General features: G+C 34.1%; 2 protein-coding genes across 9 annotated transcripts; one reads left to right on the top strand and one right to left on the bottom strand.

Annotated features, from left to right (window-relative positions):
• Window positions 1-4311: 4311 nt before the first annotated feature.
• Window positions 4312-8741, top strand: LOC115699247 (uncharacterized). Of its 8 annotated transcripts, none has more exons than XM_061102475.1 (12): window positions 4312-4530; window positions 4744-4884; window positions 6169-6209; window positions 6385-6430; window positions 6668-6830; window positions 6920-7097; window positions 7190-7252; window positions 7387-7485; window positions 7606-7761; window positions 8022-8144; window positions 8325-8454; window positions 8551-8741. In XM_061102475.1, the coding sequence occupies exons 5-12, from the start codon at window positions 6721-6723 to the stop codon at window positions 8619-8621; spliced, it is 930 nt and encodes a 309-aa protein (XP_060958458.1). In that variant the 5' UTR covers window positions 4312-4530; window positions 4744-4884; window positions 6169-6209; window positions 6385-6430; window positions 6668-6720; the 3' UTR covers window positions 8622-8741. The 8 variants fall into 8 exon arrangements, with proteins under 8 accessions (XP_060958458.1, XP_060958461.1, XP_060958455.1 ...); XM_061102478.1 differs by having other exon boundaries at window positions 6385-6434; XM_061102472.1 differs by having other exon boundaries at window positions 6385-6480.
• A 3871-nt stretch (window positions 8742-12612) lies between these two features.
• On the bottom strand, window positions 12613-13431 carry LOC133030434 (uncharacterized). Its single transcript, XM_061103173.1, has one exon. It carries the CDS (start codon window positions 13429-13431, stop codon window positions 12613-12615), a length of 819 nt encoding a protein of 272 aa, XP_060959156.1.
• Between the last annotated feature and the right edge of the window lie 1835 nt (window positions 13432-15266).

The following is a 15266-nucleotide window of genomic DNA, read 5'->3' as shown; positions in this document are numbered from 1 at the left end:
TTTAAATTTTTTTAAAAATTTACATGTGGTCTTAAATAATTATAACGTACATAATTATAAAAAAAATTAAATTATTTTTTTTTAAATAACAAAACAGATAAGAAAATTTACCAGAACATTCCTTTAAGGAGTATACTACATAAAAATTTGGGCTATTTTCAATAATATGAGAAAAATTATTAGTAAAAATTACTTAAAATATGGAAAAATTTTAAGAGTTTACTTTTTTATGACATTAATAAATAAACCTAAGTGGTTATGGATTTTTTTTTTTTTTGTTTATTTACATTTATATGGGTTTTCATGCCATATTTTTGTAAAAAAAGATGAAAATCCCATATTTGTAAACAATAATGAGTTTGGCCGAAAAATTCATCGGCGACGGAGAAGTCGCCGAAAAAGTCACTGGCGCCGGAAAAACTATCGATGCCAGAAAAGTCGCCGAAAAAACACTTTCGCCGGAAAAGTCATCGTCGTCGGAAAAGTCACCGTCGCCGGAAAAAGTCACCAGAAGTAGATGTCTCAAATATAAACAAAAATAGAACCGGATATAATTGAAATATAACTGGTTCTGTAATACAAGGAATAAAAACAAATAAAACAAAATAACTCAAACTAATTATAATTAAATTATAACCGGTTATAACTAAAATAGAACCACTTATATAATATAATGAATACAAATAAGTAACACACAATAATTTAAACCGATTACAATTAAAAAATAAATGGGAAATCAGTTCCTAAAACACTAAAACATAAATTAAAAACAAAACTAGTTCTACAATAAAAAGACCTCATAACATAATACCTCATAAAACCGATTATAATTTTTTTTTTTAAAAAAAATAGAGATCAATTTTAAAAAATATTGAGGCATAAATATAAAAAGAACCAGTTCCATAACAAATAAATAAACACAAATAATAACACACAATAACTCAAATATAATATAAAAAAAAACCGTATATTTATCAACTAGTTAAAAATTTAAGACAAAAAAATTATTTCCGTAAAGCAACTAAGATAAAAATTCACACACAAAAATCAGTTAAATAAAATAGCTTAAATAAAAACATTTATTCAACATGCTCCAACCCACCAAATAATTACACACATGCCATATCTACCTCAAAAATACTATTCATTATGTCTATATAACCGGTTCTATTTTAGTTACAACCGGTTTAAGTTATTTTGTGTTATTTGTTTTTATTAATTATTACATTGTTATTAAATTGGTTCATTATAACACTGTTATAGAACCGATTCTATTTCAATTATAACTTGTTTAAGTTATTTTGTGTTAGTTGTTTTTATTCACTATGTTACAAAACTATTTATATTTTAATTATAACAGATTTGCGTTATTTTGTGTTATTTATTTTTATTCATTATGTTATAAAATTAGTTCTATTTTTAAATTATAACCGGTTTCTGAGTTATTGTGTGTTATTTATTTTTAGTTATTTTATTGTGGAACCGGGTCTATTTTAATTTATGTCATCTGGTTTTTTATTTAATCAATTCAAAAATTAATTCTTGAATTATTTATTTTAGAAACTAGTTTTTAATTTAGTTATTTCAAGAACTGATTTTTTATTTTGTTAATTTAAGGAACCAGTTTTTTATTGATTTGTTTTATTTAACTGGTTTTTGTGTGTGAGTTTTTATCTTAGTTGCTTTACGAAGCTAGTTTTTTTTTCTCAAATTTTTAACTAGTTGATAAATATAATTGGTTTTTTTATATTATATTTCTAATTATTGTATGTTATTATTTGTGTCATTTATTTTATTACGGAGCTGGTTCTTTTCATATTTATGCTTCAGTATTTTTTTAAATTGATCCTCACCTTTTAAGAAAAATTATAATCGGTTTTATGAGGTATTATGTGTTAAGATGTAAAACTAGTTTTGTTTTTAATTTATGTTTTAGTGTTTTAGGAACTGATTTTCCCTTTATTTTTTAATTGTAATCGGTTTAAATTATTGTGTGTTACTTGTTTGTATTCATTATGTTATATAACCGGTTCTATTTTTGTTATAATCGGTTTTGAGTTATTTTGTGTTATTGATTTTTATTTATTATAACACTGTTATAGAACCAATTCTATTTTAATTATAACTGGTTTAAATTATTTTGTGTTATTTATTTTTATTCATTATGTTACAGAACCGGTTATATTTTAATTATAACCGGTTCGAGTTATTTTGTGTTATTTATTTTTATTCGTTATGTTATAGAACCGGTTCTATTTTTATTATATCCGAGACATTTAATTCCCACTTTTTTTTTAAAAAAAATTATAATCGATTTTATGAGGTATTATGTGTTATGAAGTATTTTATTGTGAAACTAGTTTTGTCTTTAATTTATATTTCAGTGTTTTAGGAACTGATTTATTCTTTGTTTTTAATTGTAATCGGTTTGAGTTATTGTGTGTTACTTGTTTGTATTCATTATGTTATATAACCGGTTATATTTTAGTTATAACCAGTTTGAGTTCTTTCGTGTTATTTGTTTTTGTTCATTATAACACTGTTAGAACTGGTTTGAGTTATTTTATGTTATTTATATTTATTTATTATGTTACAGAACCAGTTATATTTCAATTATAACCGGTTTGAGTTATTAATTTTTATTCATATAACCGGTTATATTTTTAGTTATATATGAGATATTTACTTTGGTGACTTTTCCAAGGACGTTTACTTTAGCGCGCAACGTTGACTTTTCTGTTGATTTTCCGGCCACGATGACTTTTCCGGTGACCGTGATTTTTTCGACGACTTTCCCGTCGACTTTTCTGGTGCCGGTGACTTTTCCGGCAAAACTTATTGTTGTTTTATAATTATGGGATTTTTACTTTTTTTTTACAAAAATTTGGCATAAAAAAAACTCATATAAATGTAAAAAAATAAAAAAAAACCCATAACCCTATAGTGTTATTTATTTATGCCATAACAAAAAGTAAACTATACCATCAATTCCCATATTTATGAAAATTTCCCAAATTATTAATGTTATGATAAATACGACATAAAAAGTAAATGCTACTAAATATAACATTATCTAACCAATCAAATTAAAAATATGGTTTTTTTTTTTAAAAAAAAAAATCATATATAACATTAAAAGGAGAATTTGAATTTAAGATTCATAACAAATAAAAACTTAACGTATATGGGATCGAATTACCATAAAAAAAAATATTAAAATTCCCTATATATTTATTTTTTTTAAAAAAAAATAAAACAAATGAAACTACAGTGATCGTCGGAGTTGTCACTCATGCCGGAAAAGTCATCAGAGTTCGCTGTCGGCACCAGAAAAGTCATCGGAGTAACTATCGGTGCCGAAAAGTCGTTGGAGTTGCCGCTGACGCCGAAAAAGTCGTTGAAATTAGCATTATCGCTGGAAAAATTACAGAAAAAATCACCAAGAAACTGGTGATGATTTATCACCAGTTTTAATTCTTTTGTTAGGATGAAGGTGGCCAAGATGTACCAGAATGAGTTATCCTTAGTATTGGTATGTTCTTGTTAAATTTATTGTCCTTAATATTGGTATGATTGATATTAAAGTCTTATTGTGTATCTTTGAGAGTCATCTCTTACATGTTAATGGCAATATTAATGTTGCGACTCGTGAATTGACGAATCATGTTCTTAAGATAGACAATAAGTTTTCTTATATGAAAGAACACTCCACTTCTTGCGTAACTATTTTTTTTATCTAACCTATTATTAGATTACCCTTAAAAAAAACATTATTATTATATAAAATTTTGTGTTTTAGAAAAATAAAATACAATTAAAAGACATTTGTAATAATTTTTTAGTGGTCGACGACTTTATTAATTAAAACAAGTTTATGGGGTAAAATTATAAATCACTTTTTTAATCTGTTTTTTGTTTTTAAATTAAGAAAGTAAAAGTATTTTCTAAAATCATATTTTATAAAATTATTTATACTTTTTAATTTTTTTTTAATTGAAAAAAAAAATCACTTTTAATTTTTTTTTTTAAATAATAATTTTTTTTCTTCATTAATATTTTAAACTCCGATCCCAACCTAGACCTTGGAACCCAGACTCAACTTGACCTCTATCTCAGCCTCAAACTCAACTTCAAACCTCAAATCCAACTTAAATAAAATCAACAAATAAAAATAAAAATTATAAAATATACTTTTATCTTTTATCTTTAAAATTAAAAAATTAAAAGTGATTATACAATACTTTTTTTTTTTTGTCTTTTAAAAACAAAATCTTAAAAACAAAATTTTAAAATAAAAATGTTACTTATAAAAACCAACAAATACAAATCCTCTCTCTAGTTTTTTCCCTAACCCCTCTCCAATCTCCATCTTCAATCTACTCTCTCTGAGCTGAATCGACTTTCTCTCTCACTCGCCATCACGCCACCACGGTCACAGTCTTCTTCTCAGGCCCTCACACTGCCGGCGCCGACCCTAATTGCTTCCCCTCACCCACTGGAACGACCTCCAACGCTCTCTCTCTCACGCAGGTCAGGCTTAGGGAACCATTTTTGTTTTAATAATCTTCATTTAATCTCTCTTCTAGGGTGTGGTGCCCTTTCAATTTATGTTTACAGTTCATAGTTTAGAGTGTTGCATTTCCATTGAGTTCATTGAGATAGGTTATGATCTCATACTCATATCATTGTAGAAAGCTTCTAATCCATCATTTGAATTAATCTTTATTATTTATATCATTACAGAGCGAATAACCACTTACCTATTTACCAAAAACCCACCAAAGAATAATCACGAAAAGCCATAGCTACTGCCCTGAACTTACCTTTAACGATTCTCGCTACTCAAGATAGCCGCCGCTTCTCTCCACTTCCAACTTCGATAAGGTTCCTTGCTTCTCTCTCTCGTTTATAGTTCGATTTATATACCATGTACATGGGCAAAGTTGAAAGAAAATTACTTATTTGCTTTTATTCTATATTTTCTGATTCATTTACTTGTAATAGAAATTTCTTGCAAAATGTTTGGAGTTCATCAACTAACTTGCATTGCAGGATATCATGAAGATTTCTTTTAATTAGTTATTTTTTAAGGAATAATATTATTGAGCCAAAAATTGCTGACCCCTGATTTGTTTATAGCCAAAACTTTAATGTACACCCACACCCACTTTGTAAGTTGAGAATGTAGTACAAAATTTTTAGGCTAGAATTTTACTTACCGAATTTTGACATTTACCAAATTATGCCTCCTGAACATTTTAGGTCATTAAAAATTCCTTCGAACTATTGTGATTGTTGGATTTAAAGCCTTTTGTCCAATTTTACTAAAGAAAATCTAACGTGTATATAAATTTAAGGGTACATTTGCTACATATTAAAATTTAAGGACATGATTTAGTAGATATCAAAATTTGGGAGACATGATTTAGTACATAGACAATCGCCACATTAGAAAAATTGAATGAAATTGAACAAAAGTCCTTAAATCTAACAATTTTAATAATTTAGGTGGAATTTTTTACGGTTTGAAAAGTTCAAAGAGTATGATTTGATAGATGTCAAACTTCAAGGGACAAAAATCCTAATTAGTCAAATTTTTATTGCTATTACTTACTTTCTTAGAAAAGTTCAGATGATCATTTGCTTCTAAATAATGAGATAATAATCAATATTAAGTATATAAAAAAACGACATTAGAAACCAAAAGTTAGTTTTGAGACTTTGAGTTCATATACAGCTGTTATAATTGCAAATATGCTATCACTTAGCATTTAGTTTGGTTACATGATATTTCATATATCAGCATCTCATTGGAAGTATTACTAGTTTATTGAGATAAGATATAGTACACATGAACCCAAAATTTATTGATGTTTGAAAACCTAATTTACATATATATATGGCATATCAGATACTATAAAAAGACCTAAAAATGAAAAAAAATACTATATAAATTGGTCAAATTTAAATGTGTCATATTTATATTTATAGTATAATTTTTTCTCTAAAAAATTTCAATGATATTTATCTTAAATTTGAGTAATATTTTAAAGTGGTTATATCTGTAAAGATGTTTAAAAATTGCATAAGCTTGTAAATATAACCTAAAATACTGTGCTCATATTTTCTCTCACTTTCCCTCTCCTCGGTGGTTCGGGCTCCGGTCAGTCTCTCTCTTTAGTTTGATCTTCGCTGTCGCTGTTATTGAGGTTGGTAGATTGAATTTTGTTTGATGATGATGATTTTAATCTATTAGATAATAATCATTTGAATATGTTTGAAAGAATTGTTAGAAATTTCTGATGAAATGATTGAATACTCTGTTTGGCTGTGGGATTTGTTTGATAATTAATTTCATGTTTAATGCTCCATGGACATTCTAAGGGTGTAGCCGTGTATGAAGCTGAGGTTGATCATCTTCAAATAATGTGTGGGTATTGAATTTATTGCATTATCGGCTTGACTTTTGAATTTGAATGGGTTCGTTCTTCTTTGTTGTATCTTGTTATGATGTTAAGCTCTTACTATTGATTGTTTAAAATATTTATAAACTTTTTTGAAAGTGTTTGGGTATGTAAGAATGTGAGTCATTGTTGATTTTTGAAAAATTATCTTATTAAAAAAGAAATTTTTTCTCTAAAATTCAAAGCTCTGGATGATTTTTCAGAATATTCTGGTGGTTACTTGTTGGGAGAATTAGCCTTTGCCCCCAAAGTATGCATGTTATTGTCTCAGCACAGACGGTGTTTTACAATGAATTTTCATTGCTTCCAGAAGAGTTTCTCTTTTGCCTCATCCCCTTTGGTGCCATTACAGCTTCCATCTCCAATGTAAGAAACAGTATTCATCATGAGTCCTCTGAACAACATTGTCAAGTTCTAGTTTTGGTTGAATGTGTTTGAGTCTTGGTGTTGTGCAGGGAAACCCATTTTTGGTATGTTTTACCTGATGAAGTACGGAGTCAAAGCCTTATGAATAAATACTTGGAGCTTTTATCACCATGTGAGAAAGATAATGTTGTGAGTATGAGTGGGGATCAACTCAGGAAAACGGCTGTGCTTGCTCGAGCTTTGGTTCGCACTACCATTGCTAGATATGTAGGTTTTCTCATACTGCTGATAACTTTCTTATATGCATTGAATGGAGGTTAGTGTGTATATCTGAGAAATTTTGTTTCTTCCTAGATCAGACCAATGCTCATGTTAGTCCAGAATCCTTGAAGTTCAGGAAGAACAGTTATGGGAAGCCTGAGGTGGGTTTCTTTTTCTTGCTATCAATGTTGTATGGTGGAAATTGTTTTGCTGTCTTCTCATTTATCTTACTAATCTTTTCCTGTTCAGTGTATTTGTTTTGTACTCTTTTAATATTTTCCTATAGCTTGAGTAGGTAGACTGGCAAATTGCTGATTGGCAGCCACCACCACTGCATTTCAATATCTCGCACACTTCTTGTTTAATAGCTTGTGGTGTATCTGCAGAGATGCCTGTAAGTGTTTTTTTTTATGTTATTAACTGTTCGAATTTCCTTTTAACTTTCTAAAATTTTTGTATGTTGTTATTGTGAAAGACTAGCTTTGAGCAATCTAATTTAATGATCTAAATGTAGATTGGTATTGATGTTGAAGAGAAGAAACGGAAATTAAAGAATAATGTCTTAGCTTTTGCTCGGAGATACTTTTCTTCCCATGAATTGGACCATTTGGCTGCTATTACAGATCTTGAAATCCAGCGTCAGGAGTTTTTAAAGCTTTGGACTCTTAAGGTTGGTAAGCTGGTATAATAATGCATTAAATATATTTTATTTAAATATGTTGTCTTTATTCTTTCTGTTGACATACTTTAGAAGTGCTGAGATTGCATTATGAGTGTTACCAATTTGCTGTGAAATTTATTGATATTAAGCTGTAAGGTTTGTAAACCAGTAATGGGAATAAATTATTGTAGTAATGGGAACTCAATTGTCCCTTATTACAAAAAATGTTGTTTTGTCAAGCTGTTTAAGGCATTAATTTTCTTTTTCAGGAGGCATATGTTAAAGCCTTGGGGAGGGGTTTCTCAGCTGCCCCATTTAACACATTTACCATTCAATTTAGGTCTCCTATAACTAAAGAAAAAAGCAACCTTTTAAAGGTTTCCGATAATAAGGTATGTTTGATATGCTGTCATTACTGATAAAGATCGAAATCATGTTATGCCTTAAAAATACATGACATTGTTTGATTCATAAGATTAGGTGATTACTGATTAGGATATGATGATTCCAAATATGCCACTCAGATTCTTTCAAGAGTTTGAGCTTTTTTGTGTTTTGAACTACTGCATCAGGTACCTGATATTGCTGTTGAGCCTGTTGATAATCTCAGTACTCTAACAAGCAATTGCCAGTTTGCACTTCTGGACTTGGCTAATTCTCATTATGCTGCGATTTGTATGCAAACAGCTAAACACATTGAAGGTAGAGTTTTTCATTTTATCATATGTTCGAGTATTTGACAAAGAACATTGCTAGTTTGTAGGTTAAAATAACAATTTTATGTATCTCTATATGCAGGGAATCCAATGAATGTGATAGTAAGGAGAACAATTCCACTTGTAGAAGATGAAGAAATCACTCAATTGTAATGATTGGTGAATTGACTTGATTATTTGGATGATCATATTCATTAGACACATGGTAGAGCATCTCAAATAAATATACTTATTGCAAAGTTATAATATAGCTTAGAGCACTTCACTTCTTTATTCTATCCTTTAAAATATGTCACTAAAACTTTATTTTTTTTTATTATTTTACAGCACATTTTTAAAAGTTGATCTATATTTGGCACAAAATATAGTTAATAACATTTTTGTATCAACTTTTACTATTATACTTCAATGCATAATTGTATACAAAATTTAATATGTAATGCTTATCTCATAATTTATTAAAAATATAAAATTATAATAATAATAAAAAAGTAAATATAAAATTTAATAATAAAATAATAATAATTAAGAAAGTTATTTAATGTAAGTTAGCATGTCAACTAAATTTTAATAATAAAATGTTAAAAAGAGCATAATAGTAAAAAAGCATCGTATTTATTGTGATTTAAATTTTGCATCATGCTATATTGTGATTTAAATTTAAATAATTTTTTGTTATGTGAGATATTAGCATCACAATTTAATACACTATTGGAATCGAATTCTGACAAAATGAGATATATTTTGCATTTGTATCACTTATTTGCAATTCTATTGAAGGTGCTTGTTTTTAAACTATACAACTTTTTTAAAATGCATCACCAAATACTTTTTTAAAAATTTATTATATTTTATTTATTTCTTTTTGAAAATAAGCGTATTCGTACCATTACTAAATAAAGTTAGACCTCGCGGTCATTACATAAAATGTTCTCCGGAACCGAAGAAACCGGAATAATCCCATACAACTTGTGAATAAAAGCCCAGTTTGCCACATTATGGGCTGCAAAATTACAAGTTCTACTAACAAACTCAAAATTACAACAAATAAAAGCAGGAGATGACTTAGCACAAAATGAGATATAATTGTCAATTGCCCAATGAGACTCCGTCCCATTGATAGCATTGATAACTAATCTCGAGTCACTCTCAATCAAAACAAACTTAAAACCTTCCTCCAGAGCCAAAGAAACCGCTGCACAACAAGCCGCTGCTTCTCCACACAAAGCATCTGAGAAGTCCAACCGATCCGTGTGTATCCGAACCACCTTACCGAGATGGTTTCTAGCTACCACCGCTAAGCACATACTTTCTGATCCCACCCTTACATCACAATTAAGTTTTATCCAATCTTGAGGTGGCGGCTTCCAGGAGCCCCTCAAAGATGGAGAAGGGCAAGGTAAGAGAGTATCATGAAGTTCTGCATAAGAATTACAAACCTGGTCAATGCATTTCAACACATTTAGCTGAGAGTTGTTATGTATTAAATCATTTCGCACTTTCCAGATAATTTCGACAACAATAGAAGCATACAGGAAAACTTCTTCCACTCGGATCCCCCTAGAATTTAGATTCCAGATAAATTTGACCCAATCCCACATTCGAATCCCAGTATTGCAAATAGGGTAGATGCCCCACGGTGAAGAACGCCATAAGTGCATCGCCACTTCGCAGGACAAGAACATGTGTTCCATGGATTCCTCCCCCAAGCCACACAAGGGGCAATAGGTATCCTCAATGTGGAACCGCTTACTAATCACAGCTCTAATTGGGAGCGCATTGGAAAGGATGCACCACCAAAGGATCTTATGCCTTTCCAATATTCTACTGTTCCATAACTTGTTCCAAAGTGCTGAGGCAACCTCACTACGATGAGTTCTCTCTAGAGCTTGAGACAAATAAGCAGATTTGCTTGTAAACTGGCCACTTCTATCCAGTGTCCAGACCCATCTATCATCCCCTTGTCCAGAGGGCGTTCCCCCTTTAGCAATTGCAGACACAGTTTCTTTATCAAATAAGCCATTTAGCTTTGGGATGTTCCAATCTCCATTATCAAGTAATAGGTCATCAACACATAGATCATTAGTTGAGACCCCTTCCTTAGGTTTCGGAATAAATCCTTGCAAGTGAGGAATCCAGGGGTCCCTCCAAATGCTAGTCGTCCTTCCATTTGTTACAACTTTACAAGCCCCCTTCCTTAAAATGGATTTGGCTTTGACGACGTTTTTCCAAAACCAGGAATCGGAATCCCTGTAGCTACACTTGAGAAAGTTCTTCCCTTTTAGGTACTTGGCTTCTAAGATTTTGCAGCATTAAGATTGGGAGCCTTTCAGCAAATTCCAACCCCACTTGGCAAGAAAAGCCAGATTCATTTCCTTTGTTTTCCTAAATCCTAATCCACCCAAAGATTTGGGAAGACACAACTTATCCCAAGCTTTTAGATGAAGACCATGATTTCCTTTTTCAAAACCCCACCAGAAATCTCTGACTAAACCATCAACCCTCGTGACCATACTGCTCGAGAGCTTAGTGGTTTGCATAGCATAGACAGGCAGCGACAAACTCATAGACTTGATAAGAGTAGCTCAGCCTGCTTTCAATAACGTTTTGGCTTTCCAACCCTGCAATTTAGAGGTGAGATTATCCAGAATAAAGTTAAAGTCAGCATCCTTCTGCCTAGATCCGAAAAGGGGCAGACCCAGGTAATTAATAGCACCATCTGGTGATTGTATGCCCAATGCTCCCTTTATCCCTCTCCTCATGCCCTCAGGGGTGTTTTTGCTAAAAAATATTGATGTTTTAAGTTTATTAACTTTCTGTCCAGACCAAGAGCAAAACTGCTCCAAGCAATTCCAAACACAAGTAGCTTCAGTTAGATTGGCCCTACCCACCAGGATGAGATCATCTGCAAAGAGAAGATGGGTAATAGTCGGCCCACCCCTACAGAGTTTTATACCATGGATATGGCCTTGACCCAAAGTTTCTTCCAAGAGTCTCGAGACAACTTCTGCAGCGCAAATAAATAGGTAAGGGGAGAGGGGATCACCCTGGCGCAGCCCACACGACAGCGTAATCTTTCCAACCTGGCCCCCATTCAAGCAAACGTTGAGTGTTGTGGTGGAAATACATTGCGAAATCCAAGAGCGCAGCTTCGGAGGGAAGCCAACACAATCCAAAACGTGGTCAATGAACCTCCAACTAAGTCTGTCATAAGCTTTAACAAGATCAATTTTGATTGCAAAAAATCCCTCCCTACCTTTCTTCCGTTTGAACGAGTGGATGATCTCCTGAACTATTACATTATTATCTTTAATATTTCTTCCCGGAACGAAGCCACTTGAGTAGGGCATATTATAGAAGGCAAGATTGGTTTGATTCTATTTGTAATTATTTTGGATATGACCTTATAAAGAACGTTGCAAAGAGAAATAGGTCTAAATTGACTAGGTCTCTTCGGATTCTGGACCTTAGGGATAAGAACTACATTCGTAGTATTTATTCCTTTATGCATGTGACCCTTCCTGAAAAAATCAGAAACTGCCTCACAAAAATCATCCCCCACAGTCTCCCAATAATGTTTGAAAAAGAGTACTGACATTCCATCCGGTCCTGGAGCCTTATGACTGTTCATAGCAAACAAGGTACTCTCTATTTCATCCTGAGAGGGGCAGAGAATAGTCCCCTCCTGGTCCTGAAGGGACATCCTCCCCTGAAACAAACCCCTGCAATCCAGGCTCTGGTCAATGTCTGATCCCTCAAAGATACTCTTGAAAAAGTCGGTAAATTCACGGCCAATAGCATCTCTATCCGTGATCCAGACATTGTTCTTGTTCAAAATACTCTCAATGGCATTTCTCCTTCCTCGAATTGTTGCCGTAAGGAAAAAGAATTTTGAGCATCGATCGCCTTCCTTGAGCCAAGAAATCCTAGCTCGCTGCTTCCAGTAAAGCTCTTTCCGGGCCAACATTTCATTCAGCGATTTCCGAATTTCACATTCCTTCCTCCACTCCCTGGTTCCGGCTGGGAGTCGCTGAATACTATCCAGTTGCTTTTCAAGGTCTTTAATAACCCAATCAATCCTACCATACTGCGTTCTGTTCCAACTCAGAAGCGCAATCCTAGTAGCACCCACCTTTTTAAAAATTCAGGCTGGAGCCCAAGAATGAGCTACCGAGCGCCAAGCATTGGTAACTACAAATTTGCTTCTATCATCCCTCGTCCATCCTTCCTCAAACTTGAAAAATCTCTTGAAGCTAGGGGGAGGACCACTAGTATCCAGGAAGAGAGGTCTATGGTCGGAGTTGCTCGTCTGGGAAGAGCAAATAACAGCTTTAGGGAATATTTGGATCCACGTTCCATTAACAATCCCTTTATCAAGAGTAGATTTCACATGACTGCCCCCTGACCTGTGGTTATCCCAAGTCATCTTGTCGCCTTGTATACACAGATTGATTAATCCTCTGGAATCAACAAGATTAGAGATGAAAGGGATAAAAGGGTCCCTTCCTGAAGAACCTTCTCTTTCTGAGTTGCTGAGAACAAAATTGGTATCTCCTATAATTAGCCAAGGACCCCCAAACCTATCTCCAAGGGCCATTAACTCCGCCCAAAACTTTTTCTTAGCGTTGAGGTAAGGGGGGCCATAAACACAAGAGAGAAGCCACGGATTGGAAGGGGGATCCGAATAAACAATTCCAGAAATATGATTTCGAGAACAAGAAATACATTCAAAACTAAAGCCAACTTTCCAAGCCAAAATAATACCTCCAGCAATACCAATAGATGGTACATTGATGTTAAAATAAAAGTGGAGGGATCTAAGTATACGTACCAGAGAAGTCGCATCCACTTTAAGCTCGGTCAGAAAAACAAAGTCCGGAGAGCGCGCTTTGATCAGGGACTTCAGTTCACGAACTGTAGAGGTTTGCCCTAACCCCTTACAGTTCCAGGCGAGTCTTCTCATGGCGCCTGTGGAGGAGATTTGACATTCTCCTCCACAGGGTTTTGCGAGTACACCGATAAGCTGGAGCCAGAGTCTTCAATGACAAAGGAACCAATCAGCGGGTTCTTCATAATTCCTTCATTACAGCTCATAGAGTCAGACGCTTCTTCTGATGGATCTTCATAAATCACCTTAGATTCCCGGTCCTTCTCTTTAGTGTCCCATGGAAAATCTCGAACCACATCAGGATGAGTTCTAATAGTCTTGTGAGGTCTAGTACATAAAGAAGCCGAGCCTTCAAATTTCCTTTTCTTAAAGGGAGTTGTTCTTTCATTTGTTTCCGAAGTGGTCAACACACCAATGTCACCTCCCAAACTCTTTATCTCATATAAATCTAGCTTTCCAAAGTGTTTCAAGTCATAAAGTAACTCCTCTTGAGCTTTAAAGAATTTAGACAAAGCTTGACCTTCATCACAAGAGGGTACGGCCAAGCTTCCAATACAAGAGTCTTGCTGTGCAACAACATTAATCCCACCACTCTCATGGCCAACACTCAAGTGAGGCGGCCCACCATCAACCCCAACTTCCGTAATAGGCCTAGGAATAGCGCAGCCCCCTTCCTCAAAGACCCCTTCAAAAAAAGCTTTTGGATTATTTGAATCAATTAAAGATCCACCAGGCCCCACTTCCTTGGAGTTCAAACAACCAGGCCCACCATTTACTTTCCCATCCGGCCCACACCCCATATCACTTCCCTTCTTCTCTTTTTGCACACAAATGTGCTTCGGCCCAGGCAGCCCAGACGGCCCATCAAGAAGCATAACCTGAATAGCTTCAACCTCACGGCCCACTAACTGAGGCCCACCAACAGCTCTTTTTTCAAATTGCATAGAGACTTTTTTTCCCATTCTTTTAAAAGGCCCATGTCCCTAAACAAAAGACAAATTCTCCTTTATAGCAAAAGGTGGCACACTTTTCAAGGAGACATCCTCCTTATTAGGAATTGAAATACCCAACGGGTTACTCACATTATCTCCCATAGTCAAAGGCTCAATCCTAGGAAAAGTTTCAGGAGGCCTTTTTCCAAAATTCAAATTCCTATTCATCTTTTTTCCAAAACCAGAAATACCTCGTACAAACTCTCTCTCCGCTGTCACTTTCTTGGGGGTCCATTTTTTTCTCTGGATCACTGGACCATTCCCAGGGAGACCCCGACTAGTTACAGTCACTTCGCGCCTCGAGCCAACCTTCTCGAGCCTAGCTCCATCCGGCCGGGGTAAAGACGACGGCCCAGCACTTTCAAGAGCCACCACCGGAGAAACCGAGTCCACACCCACCGAAGGCTTCAACACCGCACTAGAGAAAACATCGTGATATCTTGACGCGGTCGACAACCACGGGCCATACATGGGAAAAGGAATATCATCAAGATTAGCCACGGTGACCGGAGTTGACAGAGAACAACCCTTCCTTTGGTGGCCCAACCGGCCACAGAAATAACAGAAGATACCAATCTTCTCATATTTGAATTGAATCCACCTTTTTACTCCAGAAGCCAAGTCGAAAAAGCATCCCGACACCAGAGGATTTTCAATATTGAAGTCAACTTGGACCCTGAGAAATAGGTTCCAAGACGCCGGATTATCTTCTTCGAACTCCACCAAGCAGACTTTACCAATGGTAGCGCCAAGAAGCGTTCCATTAGCCACAGAGAAATATTCTTGAGGAAGATTATGAATCTGTACCCATAATCTTAAATACTCCACTAGACTTGGTCCTTCAACACTAGGCATCCACTTTCTAAGAGCAAAGGTGTGGCCTTTAAAAGACCATGGCCCCTGCTCCAAAGCCCATTC

This window comes from Cannabis sativa, chromosome 8, assembly GCF_029168945.1.
Source record: "Cannabis sativa cultivar Pink pepper isolate KNU-18-1 chromosome 8, ASM2916894v1, whole genome shotgun sequence".
Taxonomy (NCBI): Eukaryota; Viridiplantae; Streptophyta; class Magnoliopsida; order Rosales; family Cannabaceae; genus Cannabis; species Cannabis sativa.
Note: the sequence above shows the minus strand (reverse complement) of the source record. Positions and strands in the feature narration are given on the sequence as shown.